At 39.5% G+C, this 16,523-nt stretch overlaps 2 protein-coding genes across 2 annotated transcripts; both read right to left on the bottom strand.

The window, feature by feature from the left end:
- Positions 1-453: 453 nt before the first annotated feature.
- cox7a2l (cytochrome c oxidase subunit 7A2 like) lies at positions 454-7,582 on the bottom strand. The gene is made up of 3 exons (XM_034106921.2): positions 7,415-7,582; positions 1,891-2,025; positions 454-1,330 (listed from the first exon to the last, which is right to left on the bottom strand). The coding sequence occupies exons 1-3, from the start codon at positions 7,484-7,486 to the stop codon at positions 1,190-1,192; spliced, it is 348 nt and encodes a 115-aa protein (XP_033962812.1). The 5' UTR covers positions 7,487-7,582; the 3' UTR covers positions 454-1,189.
- A 5,155-nt stretch (positions 7,583-12,737) lies between these two features.
- kcng3 (potassium voltage-gated channel, subfamily G, member 3) lies at positions 12,738-15,968 on the bottom strand. The gene is made up of 2 exons (XM_034106900.1): positions 15,200-15,968; positions 12,738-13,436 (listed from the first exon to the last, which is right to left on the bottom strand). The coding sequence occupies exons 1-2, from the start codon at positions 15,823-15,825 to the stop codon at positions 12,791-12,793; spliced, it is 1,272 nt and encodes a 423-aa protein (XP_033962791.1). The 5' UTR covers positions 15,826-15,968; the 3' UTR covers positions 12,738-12,790.
- Between the last annotated feature and the right edge of the window lie 555 nt (positions 15,969-16,523).

The raw sequence follows: 16,523 nt of genomic DNA, 5'->3' as shown, positions 1-16,523 counted from the left end.
GATTTGACATACATTTCAAAGAAATAAACTAAAGGGGAAACATTATCTATGTGTAATGCACTGATAAAAGGCATATTTTTGAAAGAAGTAGTATAGAAAATATTTTGCATATTTATTTAATTACAAAAATAAATGAAATAGATAATGTTATTGTCATTATTATATTATAGTATTATTATAGGTTAAAAAGACGAAGCCGACCCAGAGAAAAATATATATACTTCTGCATACTGATTGTGTTAACTTTCAGTGTTTTAAGAACATTTTGAATGTAATACTTTTGTACTCTGGAATTAAGATTTTTTTTATTTGATTTCACTCCAAATCCAATTTTTCTCCGGATGTTCTCTGAGTTCTGGATGAGTCGTCAATAACATTTTTAAGTTTAATAGATGGTTTGATGTTATTTAACACATACAAAGAGATGATGAATAACACAGTGACACAGGATAATAAATTGGGAAAAAATATATTTAATTTCACTGCATGTCTTAAGTAACCTGTGTCTTGTGGTAACATTCTATTGAAAGACCCAGTTCTTCTGCGAGAAGTAGCCCGGTTAACTGACGTTTTGCCTGGAAATAATGACAAATAAAGTTGCTACAAAATGAACATACGTGAACAATGCAGAACTATGCCATCAGTGTTAGCTTAATGCGTGGCTGTCAGTCTGAAACAGCCTCCCTCTGACATCACACCAGAGCCCACACACGTAAATACTGCATGCATCGAGCCAATAGAGCAGCAGCTATGTTACAGACGGGGTGACTCCATCATGCTTGCTCTCTCTTGCACACAGATGCTTATCAATGCTCAACCACACGCCTATTTAAAGATGCGAGAGTAGAAACATCTTTGTTTATCTTTTGGCATTTGTAAGAAGCTCTTATAGATGTCCGTGCATCTTGCCGTCTATTGGCAACACGTCTGATACAGTGAGTGCTGTTTCAGTGACAGACAAATAGGAAAAAAGAAGCATGTTTTACATTTGATTCCCTTTAAAATGTATTAACTTAGACATTTGTTTTTACAAAGAAAATGGACATTATTACTGTTTTAATTGAGGGGTGATGTTTTAATTACAGTCCCAAGAGGTTTTATGGCGAGGCAGATGGACACTGGAAATGTTGGGTCGATGAACTGCGACCTGTTAGAGGTGTTTTAGAAAGGTCCGGGGGTTTTGTGTTGATCACTTATTGTTGGGCTGGGCTGCGAAGTAAAGAGCCACCAGGCAGTAGAGGGTCCCTCCGATGGTGAGGGCCATGGTGGTGCGGTACAGTAGTCTGTCAGGGACGCCCCGCTTCAAATGAATGGGGACACCGTCCGGTATCTGGGAGAGGGAAAAAAGGAAGGAAATGTGAGAAAAACCAATAATGAAGGTGTTACAGAGAGTACAGAGTGTTCTCAACTATTTGTCTGGGGAGATAGGTCTTGACATTTTCTAATGATTTCCGAACACATATCCGAACACATATTTTTTTTTTGCTTTGTATACAATAGTTTCCAAACATATTTCCCGTTAGTATCTGTCTGAAAAACCTTCACTTTCAATAAGAAAAAGTCCTTTCAGCAGACATTACTCTGATTTTCCATTTCCATTTGTTTTAGTCTGCCCCACTTTCAAAGTATTCCGCTCACTGCCTACTGTGATGAAAAGGCAGGGGGCCATTACGAACAGAGTGAAATAATTACCACCCAGCGCCTAGAGCTAAAATATCTCCCGTGCTTTGACTAAAGTTTGACCACTTTGGCAGTTCTTGAACTTTAATTCTGAGGACTACTTTGAATGAACAAATGCTGATTCACCGTGAGAACCGTACCAGCGCCAGGTAGGAACCCATCAACCTCTCGTCGTGACTAAGACTCTTTCAGTTTCCTGTTCTTATTTACCTGGAATAGTTTCTGCAGGTCAGGAACCCGATTTGGTCCGATGTAGTCCGCCACGGTCCCAGCCTCCGACACCAGTTTGGTGGGGGAGGCGAAGATCATGGGTGGGGCTTCTGCTGGCACACCTGGCCTCAGCCCCTAAACAACAACAACAACAACAACAGAGTGGTCACAATAATGCACAATTCTACTCAACCTTATTCAATGAAAGCACCCTTTTTCGGCAGACATCGGAAATAATGAAGATATTCCGGGAAAGGGTTACTTAAAATGAATTAAAAAACATTAAGGGTGTAAATGACAAAACAGTAGGGATGCTCCGATGCTTCGCGTCGGGCCGAACCACGCCCCTTAGCTGTGATATAATGAGCATATACCACGGCCTGTCGTGAGCTATTGCTTAAGTATTCTTCACTGTCGGGTCACTCATTACTGGATCAGTGAGCTGCATGAGATACTGACAGGCTGTCAGGAGAGAGGGAGAGGGAGAGAGGAAAAGAGAGCGCTTCCGCTAATTTCTCCCGTGTTATTATCAAAAGTTAATGTAAACTTGAATAATGTACTTCATTTGAATGTAATAATTAAGTTGATTAACTGAGTTTTAAACATCACTTTAAATGGAAGATTCTGATTTTTCATGATATTGTTTTGATTTAAATTGAATTGAGGGGCATATCGACAATTTAAGATGATGAAAATAAGAATTATAAAATACAATTGGGATCGTTAAGATGATCATATGCATCAGTGTTTTTACTTGAACTTTTCCTTAGACTTTTGCAGCGTTGGTCATTGAATCCATATAAATCGCTCCAGATCAATGCATTTTTAAAATAAATATGTATTAAAACATATTTTTTAGGGGTGTAATCATTTTCTGTTTTACAGAAAAGAGCTTTGAAAGTAAAATCAAAACAACTATTTTCAGATCTTTAGTACAACGAAGCTTAGGGTGCGTTCACACCTGCCTTGTATAGTCCGGTTGAATCGAACCCTGGTGCGTTTAGCCGCTTGGTGCGGTTCATTTGGGTCGGTGTGAACGCAGTCCGAGACCTCTTAAGTGAACTAAACAACCGGACTCTGGTCCGCTAAAATAGGTGGTCTCGGAGCGCTTGCTTGCGAACTCTGGAGCGGTTCATTGCTGGTGTGAACGCAGTCCGCACCAAAACATAGGAAGCGCAGTATTTACGTGTCACAAGAACGCGGATATCTTCAAAAATATTTAGCGAAAGAGTCTTTCAAGACATCCGCGGTTGTTTAGTTAAAGAGTAAAGCAGAATTAAGTGTTGAACAGTGTCGTGTAAAGTAAACATTCTCCGTCAGCTACATAAAAGTAAGAACACCTGTCGTCGGTGAAACACCCCTCCTCTGCAGAACGTCTCTCATGGATAAGCAGGAAAAGAACACCGACAGGCTGATCAGGAGCCCGACGTGAAGCGGAGGGATCTAGATCGGCATGAAGGTGTTATTTTCCCCATAATGACCGCGCTGCTGCACATTATGCCGCTTATTACATGGCCACATTCTCAACAAAGTAACGACATGACTCCCAATATTAATTGAAATGCTTTTGTGGATTTAGAAAATTATTTTATTGATTTAAAAAATAGTTGTATGTATTTAAATGTACATGCATCCGCTAAGAAAAATAGTCCGTTGTTACTGTTTGAACTAACGTAGCAACGGCAGGAACTGCTTCGATAGCGTTTTTGAGGAGCTTTTTGATTACAGATTTGAAAATCGTTGCTTGCTTTAAAAGTAGCACAATTCATTATGTCAAACCTTGGGAAGTATCTAGATATCCCTGCCCTAATGCCAAAGTAACTGGCAACTGAATATGTGTCGCCGTCTGACCTATGTCTGGACCGCTGCGTAAAAAGGAGGGTTTCTGCCCGTTACTTCTCCGCTGTTTTCTTGTCAGTTAGTTTCAGCCAAACTGTATACAGTTAAATCGAACGGACTTCTTTGTGCAGATGTGAGCGTCCTTAACAACGGTCAATACATCCTTGACAGCGGTCTGTCTGTTCTGGATTAAAAACGTGTCACGTGTTTTGAATTGACCAATCAGAATCGAGTATTCAACAAAGCCATGTAATAATGTTTTTTAACGGACGTTGTTTGATTATATAATCATGTCTGTTGATCTCCAGACTAACAGCAGCATGAGAATAACCTGCCGAAAGTGCCGATGCTCCATGGCGGAGGCTCCGCTAGAAATTGCCGGGGTTTGCATTTGTACCCGCTTAATGTCTGACCAATGGTTGAACAGCATTTCCGTGCACATGACTTGTGTTTAAAGTTTATAGTCCGTTTGAGTTTTTGCCAGTGTGAACGCAAACCGAACCTTCTGAAAAATGAAACAATGTAACAAACTGTGGTCTGGTGCGCACCAGAGAGCGGACTATTAGGTGTGAACACACCCTTAGTGTCTAAGTGATTAAATGAGAACGTGATTCATCTCAACTCACATCTTATTCCTCCACTTGTTAGAGACTTTAAATGCCTGTTCAGATTATTAAAGAGCATCTCAAGTTGCTGTTCAACTTTACAAACTACAGTGCATTAACAACCAGGTTATTTTTGTCACATTAACACAATATTTGACTGGCAGCACATTTTATCAGCTTTTTTGCAGACTTACTTTACAAAAAAACAAATAAAGATCCATGTGATAATTGGTCTCCCATAACTCTTTAAAATGATAGCGCAGTGTGATTGACTTTGGTAAATGATCAGTTATATCATTAATTCATGCTGTTCCACTTTTCAGAGGCGCACTGTGGGCCTCCCTATTATCCTCTCACTTGGAGGAAGCTGCTCACCCACCTTGTGTATCAGAATTACTGGGAGAGCTGTTGCCTGGTCCGGGTGTGTGGAGGCAGATAGTGTGGGAGCAGGTGAATTAAATCTGACATATGAAAATGCAGAGGCACTAAAAGCTGATTATTTTTACACGCCATTTAAGAGAAGGCATAACTAAAAGTGTTCACAGCAAGGAATCGTGTTTTTGCCTTTTGTTTTTTAATAACCTCAGGATTTAGCCGTTATGGTAGTCATTGGCAGTTATTCGCAGCATTGTTCATTGGTTAGCAATGTTTTAAATGCATAATGTTGAAAGGCGTTTTGTGTGTTTAATACATTTAAGAATAACACACATTTATAGAATGTTGTTCTAGGATTTTACCCAAGAGCAGATGTTGTCCCAGTAGTAATTTAGGGCTAGGGTGTAGGGATGGTTGTACATATAGCTGATTTCATTTCGGATCCTCAAATAAATTTAGCTTGAAGGCCAATAAATCCCTTCCTGAATCTTTAAAGCCCCGGCCACACGAGGACGATAACGGTCATATCTGCTACAGTTCTCCATCAGATAGACGGTTTGGCCACACGAGGCCGACATGGAAACGCAGAAAACAATAACGATAACGGGTCCCAAGGTGGGTAGATCTGCAAACGAAACGCTCTGGGGGGGGGCAAACGGCTCCGTGTTTACGCCTATACGATCATTTCCTGATAACGTTGAAGCAATAGCCCCTTATTAAACTTTAACGGACATGTTGACCAGTGAAAAAAAATCGAACTGAAACTCTGCCGCACGGTCCCCTCGTCCCTTGTAAGAGGCGGTGGGTAAGTGGGTATTTTTCATCTGCTGGTGGAATACCGGAGAGAATTACAGCAGGAGCAAACACTTGCCTCGGGGAGGGAGAACAAGAGCCAGAGCGTCCACAGCGGGGAATAAACAGAAGGGCAACCATGGCAACCATGTGCGGGAAGTCTTCTTCGCTGCTTTTGTGGCAGGACTACAACGCCACTTACAGGCCTGGCATATGTACTACAGCGTCTCCAGCGCTTTTGAGCGGTCTCCTGTGAACGGACACGTTTCTGGTGCCTGTTTCTGGAAGACTTTTTTGATAACGATTGCAGTCCGTTTGCTTTATCGTCCTCGTGTGGCTCCAGCCTTAGACACAAGCTCTGTTAGGTAGTTGTATTGCCTCTTTGTGACACCTAAGGCATCCGAATATAAATAAACTGTTGTCACATATAAACACATGCTAATGAACTACCATCCTTTGGCACCAACAAAGGCATTATAGCCTGTTGTGAATAAGGAAAAAACTCATTCTTAGGTTGAAAAAGTCCAGTGGCGAGTCCCTTGACGTCTCACCTTGATGTTATCTAAATTAATTTCTATGAATACCCAAGATTCTTCTCTTAACAGACATGCCACTTTGTGCTAATCCCAATAAGTGTTTTGCATGCAGTGTTATTTTCACCTATTCTAAACATTGTGTATTTGACTATTTCTGCATGCTTCGGTCCCAAAACATTCTGGATTTACCTAAATTGATTATGACTGGTAAGCTGAAAGTCTTGTAGGTCAAATGAGCCCAAGGGAATTAATGTGTTTTGATGTTAGTCTCCATAGCAGCTATTTAATTGTAATGAGACCTCTTTATTTTTCATTTAACCTGGCTGTATACATTTCGCTGGTGTGGGATCTAGGATAATCAACAGTAGACTCAAAGACAGGGGTCATTCAGAGGATGTATGGATAGTTTAATATTACCAATTTATCCCATTTTATAAACTGTAAAATCATAGAACAACATGGAGGCTGTAGTGAAAACAACAGAGGTCTATACATTTCCTCCACCAAGCGCACCAGTCACCTTCTAATCAACCTGAGCTCATACATCAAATATATTGTACCAAGGTCAGGTCGTCCAAGAATTAAACCGGACATCAACCATCTCTGTAATAGATGTAACAGTTTGACCTGCTCTCCGGTGTCCCCATGACCCTAAACAAACCCTGTACCATCATCCAACTATATCACCCCCCCACACACCCTTCCCATTCTAGCTGTGTATGTTTTCCAGTCACTAATTCAGAGTTCAGGTTAGTGGGAGGGGGTGACAGGATTGTTATTTGTCAAACCTTTGTCAACAATTTATTATCTCCTGTCTTCTCAGTTCCATGAATACAATAAAAACTGATGGAAATAAAAAAAACAGGGATTATTAATAAAGGTCACATCTGGCTGACGCTCTGAGAGGCCATTGGTTTTCGAAATTGGCTGTAAAATCAGATGATAACCACATCGGCATAACCTTTCCAAAAATAAAAGGTTAAGTAAAGGTTCCATGCTTAGAAAACAAATAACATTTACAAAATAAATTACACTGACTATTTAAGGCTTGTCTCGAAGTTTAGAAAAGTTAGATTAGCTTTTAAGGAGATTACTTTATGAGACATATCTATAGCTTATTATATGTAGGCTACAAGTGAAGATACCAGGACGAAACTGGTTAAAAATAATATTCTTCAGCAGATAAAACACGAAAGGGAAACCACACACGTTTAGGAATTAAAACACATATAGTAAATTGAGCTAACTGCACTGGAGACCTCTACATATCTATACGTGTTGTGAAACCCCAGGCAGCTAACGTTACGGGCATATTGCTCAATGCGGTGATATGAAGGTCATCCGCGAGGGCACCGAGCCACCGCCTCGCGCGCTCACCTGAGGGCTGTAGGCAGCCGTGGGCGCAGAACCCGTCAGTTTCTGGGTGAATCCGCTGAACTTGTAGTACATGTTCTTTCTGAAGGACGGGGAAGATGTTATCCTCAACAAAAATCAACCGGTAAAGGGTCTTCCGGTTGCGACCGTCGAGGCAAGATGACGTCTGAAGTCAGCTGGTCCGACACTGCCTGATTAAAATTCAAATGGACTCCAAAAGCTACAGAAATTCCTTTTACATTTTTAAATGGTGTTTATCTGTCCAATGAATTATATTTTTGCATTCAACAACATATGAACAATATATATTTTGTATACAGCAACGTTTACATCAGGGGTAGACATATATAAAGTAGTACAAAATGATATAAGTAAATAAATACAAAGAAAAACAGATTCATATTTCAGATTGAATATTTGCTAAATACACAATTAGTTTTGATTTCCTTTTTATTTATAATAGTTTTAATAGTGGTGCTACATTGTTTTAGTTCTTGGTAAAAATGTTCACATTTTTGTTTGGAGTCAGCTCATCTCTTTTTATGTATATGAAATTCCCTCTCAAAAAATGCACTGCACGTAAAGCAAATCTGCCTCCCATAATTTGAAGTACAGGAAAATGCCTCTATTCTGGCAGTCCAATGAATTGATACGACAGCGATTTGGTATAGAAACTAACATTTTAGTATTTAGCGATTGTCCTGAAACAACTGTTCATCTTTTGTTTTGATTGTTTGTATCCTGAGGCTTTATGGCTGAATGTACATGATTAGCTTTTCCCAAAAATGTGGGATTCACCACATTTTTGTCAAAACTACATCATTTATGGACTTACTTTAGACAAGACTATAGATAACTTTTTGGTCAATAAAATAGTTTTTCTATGTAAATGTTAAATTCATATATCCAAATATATAAAAGGAAACGCCACATTTTTTATTATTTTACAATGAGTTTCATTAAAAACATGTAAAGCCCTTAAACTAATGAAAAATAGAAATGGAATTCCACAGTTAATTTGAATTAATTGTATTACTTTAATGTCTTGTCATCATATTCTTCGAAGACTCTGAAAGCCATGTTTGTGCTGGATGAGGTGTGTATGGAAATGTTTTATAAAGTAAACAATATAAGTATGTTAAACATTTAAGTAAGTCAAAGTGCTTAAACAACATTTTGACAACCGGTTATTAACTTGAGTGTATTTCCATGTTATGCTACTTAAACTTCCACTCCACTATACAACTGCATTTCTGTTCCATGGGTCTACTTATTTAACTATTTTTAAACCATGACTGTAAATATACTAAGACACAGCTCTTGTGTATATAAATAACTAGCTCTGTAGCCTACTGCAAATCAATTACGAAAATGTTTGTCCTTCATAAGGGTTAATAATTCTGGTCAAATGGTGTGTCCAGGATTTTATTTGAGCTTTATTTTGATGATGTATCATTTGCCATATATTGCGGTACATTTTTACTTCATTTAATTTGATAGCTTAAGTTAGTTTGCTAGGTTTTTTGCAGATTTAGATCGTAAATCAACTAATAAATCGTGTTTTGGTCTATTATTATAGGCTAAGCTACCAAGTCTATATATAGAGTTGGCGTAATTCGCCCTTGTTTGTCAGCAGCAACATTACATTGATGTAAGTGAATAATCCATATTATTTATAATAAAGTAATGCAATATAATGTTATATGATTTTCAAATGAGCCATTCTGCAAATGAGCATTCTTCTTTAACTTTTGATACATTAAAAATATGTGTGTACTTTGTTCACCACAACTGTACCTTTTGCAGTAACCATGTAGAAGCTGGGATTTATTAAACATTTTATAGCAAATAACAAGGTGGTATTGGCATTATTATTGAACTAATCCCAATAAAGATCTAAAAGATAATGAAGGATAATGATTACTGTTATTAAAAAGAGTACTCCCTTATCTTAGTTGATGTTCAACTCCTGCGTTACTTTAGGAGAAAAATATAATCAGACATTGATAAGTGCACATTAAAATTAGACCTAACGATTCTTTCCTTTAAAAATGTGCTGAGGAAAAAGCAGCATTTCTTCAGCTGTGAATAGGTCTCCCACCCAGGCAGAATATAGCGTCAATAAACTACATTAGTCCAAAGATTAAAGCAGCCAAGAGAGAAAAAACCAGAAAGGACTTTAATCCCACCATCTCAGAAGTCTGGTAAATGCACCCTTGGTGAATGCATGACTTCTTAATGAAAAACCTTGACTAAAAGAACAAATATATATCGCCTATAAAGTAGCACTAAAACATATATTTTAATCAATCTGACTTTTGTGAAAGGTAAGTCCTACATGTCCTGCATACATTAAAATATTGAAATGTCCAACCATGACTTTCTTTTTTTAAATATATAATATACTATTGACTGTAAAAGCTGATGCTATCCCTCATTCTCTTGAAAGCAGAATGTTTGTGTGAGCATCTTTGTCGACATTTGATTCTTGCTCTGTCTCTCTCCCCCAGGCTCAGTGCACTTGTATTCACTGAATGTTTTGTACTGTGTTACATAAAGTGCTATTTAAGTAAAAGCTCTTTCAAGTACAAGTCCAGAACCTTGCGTTCTCTGAGCCTCAATGAATGATGGACCCTTAGTCCACCACACAGACGGAAATAAAACAAAAAACTGTTGGACGGATAACCTTGACATTTGGTACACATATTTATTGTCTCCAGAGGATAAATACTGACTATGGTATCCCCTGATTTTTCCTCCATTTTTAAAATATTGATATCATGTTAATAATACACAATTGTAATTATCATGTTAATAATCCAGTGCTAGTTAACACATTTCTGTCTTTTCATTCCTCACTTTGTCTCTCATAATGGCCCCCAAACTGTGTGTAATTCATTTTTCAAAAAAATAGACAAAATGCTCAAAGATAAAGATTAATTTAACTTTTTTATGCTGAAGTTAGCATTTTAAACCAAGCAACATGGTCTATAAGTAAGTCCCTTTGGTTATGAATTGAGGTTAAGTGAGTGCCAATGGACAAATCTAAATAAATGATTTAAGAAACATAATTTGCCCCAATTAAACACCGCTCGTGGAGCAATTTGTTAGAAAGTTGACTCCATCACCAATTTAAGCCTTAACACCTTCAGACGCTTTATGTTAGATCTTTCTTAAATATGTCACTCATGTCTATTTTAGTTACCGAATCAGTGGAGGATACTCATTAGAGCTCATTGACAGATGTTCAACATGCTTTTAAGGTCTGGACTCTGATAACAGACAGATCAGCAGCAGTTTGTGATTCAGTTTGTGATTCAGTTTACTTAATCCTCCCCTGTGTGAATCTGATGACTGCACTGAATGTCCTTGCCAATGGGATCAGGTGTTCCTCACATTGAATGTTGCTCTGACAGCAGGTGGCCTAGAGGTGTTAATAGTCATCACATCAATACCTGCTTTATCAAGTGCCACCTGCCAAAAAAAAGCCTTATCCATAGCATTGATTATTCAATAAGAAGCTTATTTAAGATTAGGAATAACTGAAAGAATATTATTAAGTCTGATTCAACTTAAATGTAACATTTTGTATGGTTCAGTTTGATTTGTAATAAGCAATCACATATTCAAAGACATTAGCCCACATTTTTGTATTTATTATAAAAGCTCATATATTAATCACATCATTTCAAGTTTATAGACTACTGATGAAAAAGTTGATTGATGGCTTCAATCAAGCCTGGCTAATATTCACTGTGCAGAAAGCTATGTCACATGGGCTGGAAAGTTTTGTGGAGAATGTGGTAAACCATTGATTATCTTTTTTGTGACTAAAAGCACATTGATAAAACAACAACAACAAAGATGATGAGATGTGTCCTGTCCAAAATACATACTAAACTCATACAATAATGTTAACAAGGAAACAACAAATGCAGACTTGAAATTTAAGGACTGACAGATAAATAACAGACACATTAAATGTATAATTTACAACATAAGAGCTTGAGCTTGATGTGCACTTGTGCATGAGTGTGCATGTGTCTGTATGTGGATTTGTGTACAAAGAGGACGTTGATGGCAAGAGGAGAGGAGATGCAGAAAAAGGCTGTTGTGTGGGAGAGGTGTTGACTTGTTCACTTGGATCATGTGTCGCTTCAACAAATCATATCATCGACAATGCAAACATCATGAAAGTCAGAACAATAACCTCTAATTAATTTTTTTTACCACAAAATAATCATGAATTTGATATCCTTTTCCCATTAATCGAAATGTAATAAAATGCTGCGCACCAGCCAGGAATTGTGTGCGTGGATATGTGCTTATATTTGTGTACACACAAAAACCAACCACCATTATGATTGACATGTTGCAGGATAGAGGTTGCCTTGGAGAAACACAATGCCTTACATTCAGTCACAAATGGAGAAGCAAAACACTCTCTTTCTTTTCAGTCTTTGTGCTCAGGGTTGCTACACATTCTGTCATTTTTGTCCCAGAATATTTTATCCTCCAGTTCACACTCCATCTGCGCTGTCAAATCTGCCGCCCTTTTATTAGTCTAGCACCTTGTTCTTTCTGACCTGTCTCCATATTTCATTATCCCATGCCTTAGACCCCTCCTACTATCCCTCTGTGCACCCCTTTCTCATCCCTTCTTCACTTCTCTGTTCACTCCTTGTTTATATTTCACAATGCATCTAGGTCACACATCAGCCTTGTGTAACTTGTACCATCTGGGGGAAAAGCTTTGACAAAGTAAAAAGCTGATGCCCAGACAAACGCGCAAACACACACAGCACTGGATGCAACATTTAGAAAAAAGCTGCCGTCTCTGCCAATGCTGTAATCATGGGAATCAGTGTAAACAGAAGCCGCTGTCAAAACTGGATTGACTGTGTGTATTTAATGAATAATTATTTTGAGTTCCTATTCCCCTGACCAAGTTCTGTTGTTAAGGAGACAGGCGCAGAGCATGCTGGTTGAAGACGATGATTTCAGATCATCAATACAACCGGCAGGAGACAGGCCAAATAAAATCAGGTGCAGCTCAGGCAGGAAACAGGACAGGGCACGAAGTTGATCATTATTATCATCTTCAGCAAGGAGGTTATGATTTTTGGTTTGTTGGTTTGTCAGTAGGATGACGTAAAAACCTACTGGTACGATCTTCATGGAACTTCTTTGTGTGTGAAGTGAAGAAGAACTCTAAACCTAAATGTTGAAGCAGATTCACATCAGTGGATACAGAACTTGTTTTCACTCATGGAAATGGTTTTATCAGAGGACTCCAAGTTGATAGTTAGTTACACAAAAGGAACATCACTTAGGGTTTGTTGAGTTTTCTTCTGATGTAGGTTTGGTATAAATGCATGCTCATTGCAGTAACTCCACTGACAAGTTGCGTGCGTATCTGGCAGAGCGCAGTTTGAGTTCTTGGTAGCACTGTACAAAACTGTGGTAGATGAATGTGATTGGCAGTGCCAAGAGAACAATGCCGCTCACGACACACATTCCCCCAAGCACCCGTCCTCCAACTGTCACAGGGTACACATCCCCATACCCGACAGTCGTCATGGAAATGATGACCCACCAGGCGGATGCTGGGATGCTGGCAAAATCTGGGTTCTGTGTTCCTAAATCCAACCCGTGCTCCAGCAGCTGGGCCAGAGCACTGTATATTGCCATGGCGACAAAGACAAACACCATCAGCATAACCATCTCCCGATAGCAGCGTGTGAGCGTTAGCCCCAGAGTCTGCAGGCCCAGGAAGTGTCTGGCCAGCTTCATGAGCCAGAACACTCGCATCATCCTCAGCACCCGCAGTACCACCCCGGCCACCCCGAGCCCAGCATCAGGCACCCCGGCCTGGGCCAGTGCCATGGTGACATAGTAGGGGGTGATTGCAATCACATCGATGATGTTCAGCGGCTGGCGGAGGAATTCGCACTTGCTTCTGGCCAACAGAAAGCGTATCGTGCACTCTGCTGTAAACCAGCCAATACACACTGCCTCCACCGTCCTACAGAGAAAAACAGGAGAGGATAAAAATGAGCTGAAGTGACTGTAAACAGGAAATGGCAGAGGACAGTGAGATATGGATAATATGAGACATGTTTGACAATCTGTAAATGAGGAGGAAGAAGGATGCAGAGCAAGAGGGAAATGAATGATGGGAAATAAGGAGGACATGTGACGCATTTCAGGGTTGACATAATTAAACAAGGACAGCAGGGTGGAAACTGCCTGGAAACTGCACAGAGGGGGGATTAAAAACCCTCACATAGAAATAAAAAAAACAAACAAGCACACGATAACCCCATTGATTAGCACAGCAAAGGCAATCTAACTGAACCAGAGTGAGGCGGAGCTTGTATTGGACAAAAGAACAGCCAGAGACTCAGGATAAGTACACACAACTAAATTATAGAGTTACTCAGAGAATTACATAATCTACTGGCATGAAACTAAATTAGAAAAATCTTGACCCAGAGAGTAAACTACATTTGTAGTGATTACCTAACCACTGTGAGTGATCCAAAACTATGTCCAGCGTGAGTGAACAAAACCCAGCCTTATACAGAGAGAGGTTGCCTCGGGCTTCCATAGAGAGAACATGCTGTGCAAAAATAATGTGAAAAGAGAGGTGCATTTTCCACCTCGCATCCAAAAAACTGAGGCCAAAATAATACTCAAGAAGCTGACTGATAGAAGATGAATCCTGTAAATGGCTTCATTCCCTTTTGTTTGCTTACACGAATATAAAATCCCTCAGTACACTTTCTATTTTCAAATGATTACCCACTGGCTTATGTATCTATCATGAGTCTGATATGTGTGTCCTTCTTGTGTAGGCTACTGTGCACTGTAAACTAACCAAGCCAATAAAGATATTTTAGGTAATGAGGCATGAGGCTCCGGAAAAACCCAGGGTGTAATAATGAACACTACACGTTTAGTACATAATATGGATTGTTTATTGATTGGCTTCCTTGGAGCTTCTCTGACACATGATGGTGTTTTCAGTTTAAGCAAAAGGCTTAAGTTGCTATACCAACACATTGCATATTCCAATAACTTGCATATAGACTGTTATTGCACTATTTCACTATTTCAAACTATTTTTGTATTTACTATATACTATTTACTTGCACTATATTTCTGTTTATCTGTTTTACTGTGTCGCCAGGGAAAAGAAAGTTTGGGGCTCTCTGCTGGAACTGCTACCCCCGCGACCCGACCACGGATAAGCGGGAGAAGATGGATGGATGGATGGATGGATGGATGGATGGATGTTTTACTGTGTGTTGCACTGTTGGAGGAGCCTGTGACCTAAGATTTTCATCGTCATAACAACACTGTAGCTATGTTCGTATGACAAAAATAAAAACCTTGAACCTTGGTGTATAGTCATGTTTTAAATATATACTGTATATAAATTCGAAGTTACTGTTGATTTTACACCATTCAATATAGGAAAAACTATCAGGGCTCAACATGTTGGCACGTGAAAAATGCATCCATGCCAAACGTTATGGATAATACATGGAACATGCGCAATAAACGCATGCGTGTGTCCATAAGTGTGTTTATTATGTGTAAAGATTGTTGATTATGAAATAAATTAATCTGTCATATATTAAAACGTGTTAGGGTCATAAGGTCACAACTGACTTTTACGCACCAGATGTAAAGCACAATACTGCGTCCTAAGATTTAGCAGCATCTTCAGGAAGTTCCCAGTTTTATTCCTCCAAACCTAACTGATCCCTGACTATCGCCTACCTCTGTTCCTCCACAATGTTTCTCTTGGCAGTATCCCAGTCCGGCAGGGTGCTGGCACACAGCATTATCATAGAAACCAGCACAAAGATTACTGACACTGAAGCCAAAAGCTGTGCCAAAATTGAAGAGTTTGGCTCCTCGAACGTCTTGCGCATTTTCTCGAGCCATTTGGCGCGACCGGTGAGCGCAGTCTCGTGCACCTGTTCGCCCGAGCTTTGGGAGTCATCCCCCGAAACTCCGACGTCCATTTCGGAAATAGTGTCAATTCCAATCTCGGACATCCTGTCGTCCAGGCGTTTCTGACAGCAGGAGTCCAAATGCACGCTTTCCAGTCCCCAATAGAGCATCTCTGTGTAGAAGGAAAGCTCACACACTCCGGGGACAAAGCGGAGTTTACCGGAGCGCAAGTACAACATGATGAACATAAAGACCTGTGAGTGGCGATCAAAGAAAAACTCGTTCTGGTCCCGGTCGTAGTCATCGCACAGTTCAAGAACCTCTTTCTCGGTTGCGCATGCATGCAGACGGCTGACGCGCCGGAGAGGGAAATCCTTTATCACTTCACGGGTGAAGGCGTAACGGGTTCCCCCTACATTGAGTACGCAGATGCTCTTTCCGAACTTCATCTTGCAAACCTGTAACCCACACTAAAACTCATCTTCACAGTCCAGCGTCCCTTCCATCACAGGAGTGTGGACATGTGGGGGCTAGTCTCCCCTGGCTGTCCCTATGAGGCGTGGTTGGCTCTGAGTGCAGCTCCGTGTCTGAAGGAAACTCTCCCCTCTGTCCTTTACTCCTCTCCTCTCTCTGTAGCCTGTACAACAGACTCTCCACCCCAGTAAGGGCGAGCCAATCCCATCAATGATGTCACATGCGCGCGCACGGACGAACACATTGAAAGAAAAACATACAGGGAAACTCGAGGGACTCATTTTACAAACATAACAAACAATGTTTTGACATAGACTTTAAAAAGTAGGCTACACTACTTTTACGGATGAATCATACGCTAATTTCCCACAACCTGATATATTCAGAATCCTCAATAAACATACATTGTTGCCTATCAACTATCAAATTATTTTTGCACAATTCTAATAAGATTTGTTTTAAAGATTATTATTTTTTATCTTTCCTCATAACCAATACTCTATTCTGTTTTAATGTTTCTATTCTATTTCTATTTCTCCACAATTTACAGTATGTTCTTGACATTGTATTATCCTGTTTTCCCTTTATGATTTATGTATACATCAAACACTAAAACAACCTCGTCGTAGTTGAAAATCAACTTGGCAATAAACCTTATTCTGATTCTGAATTG

The sequence above is a fragment of the Pseudochaenichthys georgianus genome, chromosome 19 (genome assembly GCF_902827115.2).
Source record: "Pseudochaenichthys georgianus chromosome 19, fPseGeo1.2, whole genome shotgun sequence".
Taxonomy (NCBI): domain Eukaryota; kingdom Metazoa; phylum Chordata; class Actinopteri; order Perciformes; family Channichthyidae; genus Pseudochaenichthys; species Pseudochaenichthys georgianus.
The sequence above is the reverse complement of the archived record's forward strand: the minus strand, read 5'-3'. Positions and strand labels throughout refer to the sequence as shown.

Bases quoted from the DNA above. Each gene is read 5' to 3' on its own strand.
- cox7a2l (XM_034106921.2), bottom strand. From the start codon at position 7,486: ATGTACTACAAGTTCAGCGGATTCACCCAGAAACTGACGGGTTCTGCG. The intron at 2,026-7,414 runs GTGAGCGCGCGA...GTTGTTGTTTAG, and splicing joins CGGCTGCCTACAGCCCTCAG to GGGCTGAGGCCAGGTGTGCC. The intron at 1,331-1,890 runs GTAAATAAGAAC...TCCCTCTCCCAG, and splicing joins ACCTGCAGAAACTATTCCAG to ATACCGGACGGTGTCCCCAT.
- kcng3 (XM_034106900.1), bottom strand. From the start codon at position 15,825: ATGAAGTTCGGAAAGAGCATCTGCGTACTCAATGTAGGGGGAACCCGT. The intron at 13,437-15,199 runs GTAGGCGATAGT...TTTTCTCTGTAG, and splicing joins AACATTGTGGAGGAACAGAG to GACGGTGGAGGCAGTGTGTA.